This window comes from Centroberyx gerrardi, chromosome 5, assembly GCF_048128805.1.
Source record: "Centroberyx gerrardi isolate f3 chromosome 5, fCenGer3.hap1.cur.20231027, whole genome shotgun sequence".
Classification (NCBI taxonomy): Eukaryota; Metazoa; Chordata; class Actinopteri; order Beryciformes; family Berycidae; genus Centroberyx; species Centroberyx gerrardi.
In genome coordinates this window covers 30249610-30257707 of record NC_136001.1, presented here as the reverse complement: position 1 = coordinate 30257707, position 8098 = coordinate 30249610, and the positions used below count along the sequence as shown (strand labels likewise).

The following is an 8098-nucleotide window of genomic DNA, read 5'->3' as shown; positions in this document are numbered from 1 at the left end:
TCAAAGTACTACAAACTACCTGCACTTAACTGGATTACAAGCTACATACGGACTGCACTGTACCACTGTACCATAGCAGTCTCACATGGCATCAGAGGACTATGGGAAAAGGAAAAGATCAGCAGCATCGTCTTTAATTAAGAATGCACACCCATAAAAATGTACCAGGCTTCGCATATTGCCAATAACCCATGCGATACAGCAAAATGCCGTTCAAACTAACCTCAGTAACCTCAGCATCGTACAAAGGACGCCGGCCCCCGCTCCCGACGACGTATAGTATCTATCAACACAGCAGCATGTAAACATCACCGCGGCTGCTTCATAGTTCTATGTTTCTAATGTTTTTATATGATAAGTTAAGGCTCTTTAAGGACCTGAGGATTTTGAACATATGATGAGGCACACAGAAGGCAAAGAATAGCTCTAGACACAGGGCTAACTGAAAGAATGAGGAGCATGAGACAGCCACAAGGGTCCGGTCACCAGTGCAATTCAATGGCCAAGGTAGAGGAACCCAGGGGAGATACTCTCCTAAATGGCGTGGTCCTATTTCTGATGACAAGTCCAGTATTTGTCATATGGATGGCTTAAAGAACTACTCTGACTTTTTGGGAGTTTGGCCCGTTGGTCACCCAATATCTGAAGAGAGGATTGGCACCAAAATCATCTCTGCGTCTCCGGTAGATAGCTCTGCGGTTAGCATTACCCAAAGTATGAAGATACATCTTTTAGTCAACCAAAGTTGGTATTGGTCTTTATTCTATGGACTGTAGATTCATAACTTCTGAAAACAAAATCTCAATCTTCGTCGTTAGTGAAGTCCGTCACGATCACGAATCAACAGCGCAAAAAAACTTTAGCTTTCTAGCTAACTTCACTCACAACAAAACACTGAAGTCTTGTGGGAAAAGAGATCTTCTGCCATTGAAAGTGAGTTCTTTTCATCAAATTTCATGTCTATTTTACCAATCCCAGCCTCAGAGCTGCTACAAGTTCTAATGTTCTCACTTTTCGGATGATGCTAGTCGCCTGCGATTACATAACATACTGTATGCTAAAGTGTTAGCTTGCGCACCTGACAGAGCTATAGACAATTTTGTTGCCAATCTTCTCTTCACATACTGGATAAGGTGAGCAATGGGCCAAACTCCCAAAAAGTCAGCACAGTCCTTTAAGTGCAATGTTTTTGAAATATTGAAAAACAAAATATGCATAAATGTACGATTAAATTAACAGATAACAGTTAACAGTTCATTCACTTGAAAGAAAACTCTAACTCTGGTCGTTGACATAGAACCACAGTTACAAGTCTTATCTTGCTTCAGAAGACAGAAGGTGCGCTGTCAAATAACATTCTTAACCTCCAGACTTTAAAATTTGATCGTGTTATTCGCCATGCACTTAATTCCTCTCACACCGTTGCCTTTTACAAAAAGCCCAGACCAATTTCGAATTGATTCAAAAAAATCTATAAAAGCTCAACATGTCATACAAAAAGATGCATATAAGATGTTTTTTCTATTTCTTTTTTTTTTTTATGAAAGCTGCTTTGGTAACAACAGAGTCAAGACATCGGTCAATCTCCTTTACTTAGCCTGGGTGCTGAAGTGGGCTCTTTCCCTGTCATCTCAATGGCATGTTTTTTTTTTTTTGCTTTTTTGTTTTTTTTTCTTTTTTCGCCAGCGTCTTCCTCCTGCCTCTAAAATCTAAATGAATGGATCTAGTTACACCAGACTGGGCTGTGTTTGCGTTCCGCGGTAGAGCTGTCTCCACATCAGATGCAATGTCTGCTGGGAGCTGTTTGTCATAAAGATGTCCGCGCTGTGAAAGACAGTGCTATTGTACTGAGGGCTGATAGAGTGGAGACCTTGGATGCTGAGCCGATTGCGTTGGGACCTGAAAAGGTATTGAAAAGAATGAGGCTGTTAGTGTGTTCACAGTGAAAAAAAAACAAAAAAACAGACTTTTTGGCATTTCATTTCTCTAATCTGCCGCCTCTCCGGCGTGCTTTAAGTAATCAAGGCCTGAGCGCATTTGTTTCCAAAATCCTTGAGAGTTATTACTCGAGCTGTGGAATGAGGCATCGTAAGTATTCTAAATAAATTGCCCAACTTTTCATGCAACACTCGCATTACGGCCTCACGTAGAGGCCATAATTACACAATGTCTCATGTACCAAATTATTTCCCCCCCTCTCTCTGTGTTCCTCTGGAGATGATGATAGTTAATCTGTTCTGGCAAGCCGAGACAGCAGCATGGGAGTGGATTATTCAGTTCGCCCATGGGGGAGGTGCAGTAGCTCGCTCTCCACTGACCTGGTATTCTTGGGATGGTGATCTGCCTGCTACTGCTGCCTTCCCCCCCCTCTCCGAATGGTTTGATCTGGATGATGTACTCCTCATCAGTGGGCAAGGAGAGCTCCACTGAGGTGGTGTTGGTCTCCATGACGTTGGGGCGGCTGTGTCGGTTCTTCTTGTACAGCACCTGAGGACGGAGCGCACAAGCCAAATCAAAAGTCAGAAAGACGGCAGAAACTATTTTCTGACCAAAAACCACATGAGCGGCTCCTTACTTTGTACCCGGTGACCTCTGACTCATTCTCCAGGGCTTTGACCTGCTCCCAGTTCAATATAATCTTGGAGTTTGATGTGTTCCACATCACTTTGACCGGTGGCTGGCTGGGTGCTGAGGGGAGAGAAACGCATTATTCACATCAAACAAAAGTCGACCGCTGGCGGAGAGCGAGCGGTAGTCATAATTAGATCCAACACTTACGTGGCTTTTTGGTCGTGACATTGACAGTGGAGCTGGGAGGCCCCGTTCCAGCGGTGTTGTACGCCCTCACTGAGATGTAATACGTGGTGCTGCCTTTCACCCCACGGATAATGGTGGACGTTTGATTTCCTACAGTCCTCTGCACGCTGGCTGTGTCCTCCCTTTCACTTCTACTCCAGTACCTCAGCTGGAAAACCGACAGGGCAGAACCGCAGACATGAATGCAGAAACACGACGGACACTTTAAAAGCCTTCTGTTATGCCCCGTCAATGAACTGAAAACTGAAAACCGGACGCTAGCGCACTGTAAATTGGTCCAAAAACAACCTTTGGCAGTGTGTCACCTCATGTACCCTTTGCTCACCATGTCCTCTGTACTGCAGTTCTGCCTACCAGAAGCGTGGCGCGGTTTACGTTATGTGGTACAAGCCGAAGTCAAATATGCAAAAAACAGGGGAGGAAAAAGAATCCTCAAAAATCCCCAGCCATCATCTTCCACTGATAACAGATTTTCTTTGTCACCCGGGTGTCAGGGCTGAAATAGCTGGCACGCTTGACAGCACAAATATAATTTGTCTTTCCTCACAGGAACGGTTTGCTCAGGCCCTGCTCCTCTGTTGACATTGAGTGGTCAACAATTTATAATTCTGGCACTTTATGCAATCCGTGGATGAAAACAGGGCCTTTGTTCATATATTGAATTTCAATAATGAACAGAATTAAAATGACAAGAACTAACTGAGCACAAAGCCAGTGTCTGAAACTACTTTGTTGTGTGGATTAGAGGCTAAACGTTGTATCCCTCGGTGTATTGCATCAGCACGCTAATCAGGGTGGTTACAGTACTTAGGTAAGCAACAAGAGAAACACAACTAAACCCACAGGCATGGGACTAGGCTGGACCATTACGCATGCAGCAAGCTATTATCTCCTATGCCCAAGGTGCATGAGCCTGAAACGCTCATCAATAATAGAACAGAACAAGATTCAACAGCATTAGTTGCTATGTGCACACGCACACGCACACACACGCACACACTCGCAGCCCGCGTGGAAGCAAACACAAACAAGGGTATTTAGTTGTAGCTCACCTCGTAGCCCAGGACTCTTCTCTTGCTAGCGTTCCAGGGCAGAGCTTTCCATGAAACTTCAATCTCGGACGCAGAGAGGCTCTTGGCACGGATCCTGGTGGGCGCTCGGCCAGGCTCTGGAGTTAATGTATAAAGACTTTAAATGATTTTAAAAGTAATACTGAGCTTTGATGACCCCCTCAAAGTGGGACCGTCAGAGCTGCTTCAAAACAATTTGTTTCATCGAACCAACAGAGGGAGGGCAGTACGGGTGGCCGGGGGGGGGCATCTGCAAATACCGATAGAAGTACATGGGCAGCAAGATCACAGTTATGGCTGCAATGGCTCAGAGCCCGTTTGGATCTAGTTTGCGGTACACACACGGTGCAGGAGGTAGAGCTTCTCCATGACGTGTTGTGCGTGACATGACATTGTTACGCACCTTCTTCTGCCGAGTAGATGGTGGTGACGGCTCCGAACGGGCCCTCCCCCTCGTTGTTGTAAACCCCGACCTTCACGTGGAACGGCGAGAAGGGCTGGATGCTCTCGTTTTTGAAGACGTATCTGGAGGCCTCGGGAGAAGGTACGGCAGCCTGCATCCAGCCCGTGGCACCGTGGGGCCGAAAAGCCACCACATAGCCGAACCCCGGCCCGTTCTGCAGCTCCTCCGGAACAGGCTGCAGAAGAACAGATAAACACAGTGTCCCACATTAACTTTCTGGCTCGCCCGCCAAGGGCTGGTGAGCTACAAAAATGTACCTGCTAAGAATATGTTTTACCGGCCAAAATAATTAATCTACATTTCTTTTTAAAGAGTAGCTAACCCCCAAACCTAAATCTGTGTGAAGCCTGACATCGAATGGTGAAAAGTAGGGTACTGAACTGGCCATCTGCTATTGGCTGATCTTTGGTGCCAGGAGATGTCACCTTCTATAGAGTACAACAGGTGGTGACATCACCTGGTACCAAAGACCAGCCAATAGCAGATGGCCAGTTCAGCACTCTACTTTTCACCATTAGATGTCAGGATTTAGATTTAGGTTTGGGATACTCTTTAAACAGATATGTTTTCAATGCCATTTTGTGTATAGAATCACTTACTATGTGTTAATTTAAAACTTGCTCACTCACTTATACAGTGGCTGAAGTTTATAATTCATCTTGAAGGGCAACCCAGTTTGAGAAGACAACCAAGGCTTTCAAATGTTATTGTCTCAATGTACCAGTACTAGTAATGGGCACATCCACTAATAGCACAGTGCCCTCAGTGCGGTACCTTAACTCAGCTATTGTTAAGAGCCATAGCACACCATATATCATGCATTTATAGCTGCTGACTTCATTCTATAAACCAACCCTCTACACTCCCAGCCACTAAAAGATACATAGTCATATAAAAAGCATTTGATTTTCTTTTCACCTTGGGCTTTGAACTTTGTTCTGGGTTACAGCAACTACCCGAGTAGAAATGCCCGACATACATTTCTCCTTTTTGTGTAAGCACCATTTTAAAGCCATTAAAATACTCCATCTCTGCTGCTACGTCAAATGGAAAAGTGCCCGAGGTATCTTCAGAGCTGAGGCAAAATGAGCGCTTTGTTAAGCAGAAGTTAGACTTTAATTGAACTTGCATATTGAAACATCAACATTCATTCAGTGAAAACTTTCACAGCAGGGGCTGATGATTTCAAGCAGCCAGAGTAAATAAGCTTTTGGAGCCGGCTTGATAAACGGGCGCTTTGTAGAGGGAAAGAAAGAAAGAAAGAAAAAAAAGAAAGAAGGAAGGAAGGAAAGAATGGAGAGAGGGAAGGGAGGAAGAAAAAAAAAAGAGAGATTGGAAAACAATCTTTGAAAAAAGTTGCTCGGGACTTCGAAGGAACCATTCTGTTTAATTATCTTATTGAAACCTCAAAGGCATTTTTCTCTCCCCCAGGGTGACAGCAGCAGTTATTGCCTCTCTGTTCTTAAAAATGAAATGCCATACATTAAGCCGTTCAGCTGTTATTAATGAAACAAGGGCCCACATCTGCAGAGAATAATGACGTCTGGTTCCCTCCTCCATGGGTGAGGGGGTCCTGCGCCAGCTTGCTTACCTCCCATGTGATGACTAATTCGGAGCGACTGCCGCCGCCTCCGCTCACATTGGCTGGTGTGACCTTCGGAGCTGGGGGAGGAAGACGGATCGGCTTAGCCCTCTTCACACAACGCCTCAATCACTATTGATAACACAACTACTGAAAAGGCGCCTGCATATTTTTACACCATGACATCATGACAGACGTAAAGGAATAGTTCACCCCAAAAATGAAGATTTTGTCATTATTTCAGTGCAGTTCAGTTGTTTCACTTCACTTCAGTTGTTTTGGGCGAGGCCGACATGGAGCTGCTAGCTGACTCGCTGTGTGTTGTGTGGACACACAAACTTCACCGGTGTTTGGACTGACATGAGGGTGAGTAGATAATGATAACGTTTTCATTTTTGGGTGAACTATTCCTTTAAAGCTGCACTAGGCAACAGCTTTATACCAAAGGATACTAATAGGATATTAATAGGGTAGGCTTATAAAATCGCTGAACATTCCCTTTAAGATCGATTCATAATTTCTTGTGGGTGGGTCAAATAGGGTGAATCTATGGGGTCTCAATTAGAAATGTTGTCTGGTGCAGCTGTAAAACCCATTAAATGATGAAAATGATGTAATTCTCAGTGGAAAAAAACAGACATACTTGTTTGAAAGGGACACTGGGAAAGTTTTTTTTTCTGTTCATGCGGTACGTACAGGTCTCCTTTGTCCTTGCTTGTTTGGACGGCTTGCTGGGCTCGCCCGTCCCGATGGCGTTGCTTGCCAGGACGCGAAACTCGTACTCCACCCAAGGGCTCAGGTCTATTACTGTAGCTGTCAGCCGGCGGCCCCCCACCACCTCAGGAACTGGCATAAAACACACCGCGCCCTCTTCAGTATCACCCCACTTTGTGTGTCTGTGTGTGTGTATGTGTGTGTGTCAACTTAGCATCAACAGTCGACTGTCCTCCAGGCTGACAGGCCTGGTGAGACTCCACCACAGGTGCACAGGACAGGTGTAATCCCTCACAAGGACACACGATGCACATATGAACTCCAAAGACAAAACAATCACACCTTAAAGGGATACGCTGACAGTTTTGCACGGGAACTCTTCGATCAATGTAACATTGTGCAACAGCATTTATTTAGCTCTCTACAAAGCACGCTAACACACACGGTGTCTGTTTACTGAATGGTAGCTTGGCATCATCTTAAAAGCATCGTAATGCACAAAATATTGAACCAATCGAGGTGAAACTGCTACCATTCTACTCGTCACATAACAGTTAATAGGACTGACTTATTTGGCCAAAAGTCGATCTATGGAGGAGCTCCATTTACCTACAAGGTCATGAGGTAAATGCGTATCAAGGATATGATCCTGACGTGGTAAATCAATGACGCCGCTAAAACATAAAAGTATCCCTAATTCACAAAAATATCAATGGAACAAGGTATACAGTGCGGGATAATGCACATTACACCAACCATGCGTGAACGTTCAGGGCCCCATTAAAGAGGATGTAGGGAAAAATTACGCTCACTCTCCACCGGTACTATCACTTAACTACGCTATCAAATTACAGCCTTGGCAACAAGGTTCATCATCGGGATGAGATCCATGTTTCAGGATCTTTCCCCGGAGTCCGATAAAACGGCGGTCAATGGTCACGGTACAATTGCGTGCCATTTGGCGCCGGGGTAAAAATTACATCTCCAATATTCTCACAGGCGAGGGAGAATGAAGAGCGGCCTCCTCCATGTGATTGGAGGAGGCCACGGCTGGTTGGAGAGAGCTTACCTGTGGTGACAGCCTGCCACCCGAGGGAAAACGGTGTCCTGGCCTGGATGGTGTATGCCGTAATTGGACTGTGATTATCAGGACCAGGCCTCCAGGACAGAGAGGCTGTGGTATCGGTGATTTCTTCTACATGGATGCTGGTGGGGGGCCCCGGGGGACCTGATAGATGGCATAGCCAGGCAGGCGAGGGGAGAGAGAGAGAGATAGAGAGACAGATGGAGAGAAGGGAAAAGGGGGGGGGGGGAGTAAGGAAATGTAAATCGGGGAGATGTGGAAAGATGGTGGAGAGGGAGTCGTGTTCTTAGCAACTGCAGCGACTGTAGTGAAGTCGGTTCGATGGGAAACCTTGGGGAACTATTCGGTCTAATTAGACAGTGGGGTTT

At 45.5% G+C, this 8098-nt stretch overlaps 1 protein-coding gene across 1 annotated transcript in view; it reads right to left on the bottom strand.

The window, feature by feature from the left end:
- Positions 1–1542: 1542 nt before the first annotated feature.
- The window catches only part of cntn4 (contactin 4), an 81704-nt gene continuing 75148 nt past the window's right edge, over positions 1543–8098 (bottom strand). The window contains exons 14-22 of the mRNA XM_071919939.2: positions 7716–7874; positions 6629–6778; positions 5942–6012; positions 4291–4525; positions 3870–3985; positions 2779–2965; positions 2576–2688; positions 2319–2487; positions 1543–1899 (exon numbers count right to left, since the gene is read on the bottom strand). Coding sequence (XP_071776040.1) covers positions 1808–1899; positions 2319–2487; positions 2576–2688; positions 2779–2965; positions 3870–3985; positions 4291–4525; positions 5942–6012; positions 6629–6778; positions 7716–7874 — 1292 coding nt within the window. The 3' untranslated portion in view covers positions 1543–1807. The remainder of the gene's footprint in view (positions 1900–2318; positions 2488–2575; positions 2689–2778; positions 2966–3869; positions 3986–4290; positions 4526–5941; positions 6013–6628; positions 6779–7715; positions 7875–8098) is intronic.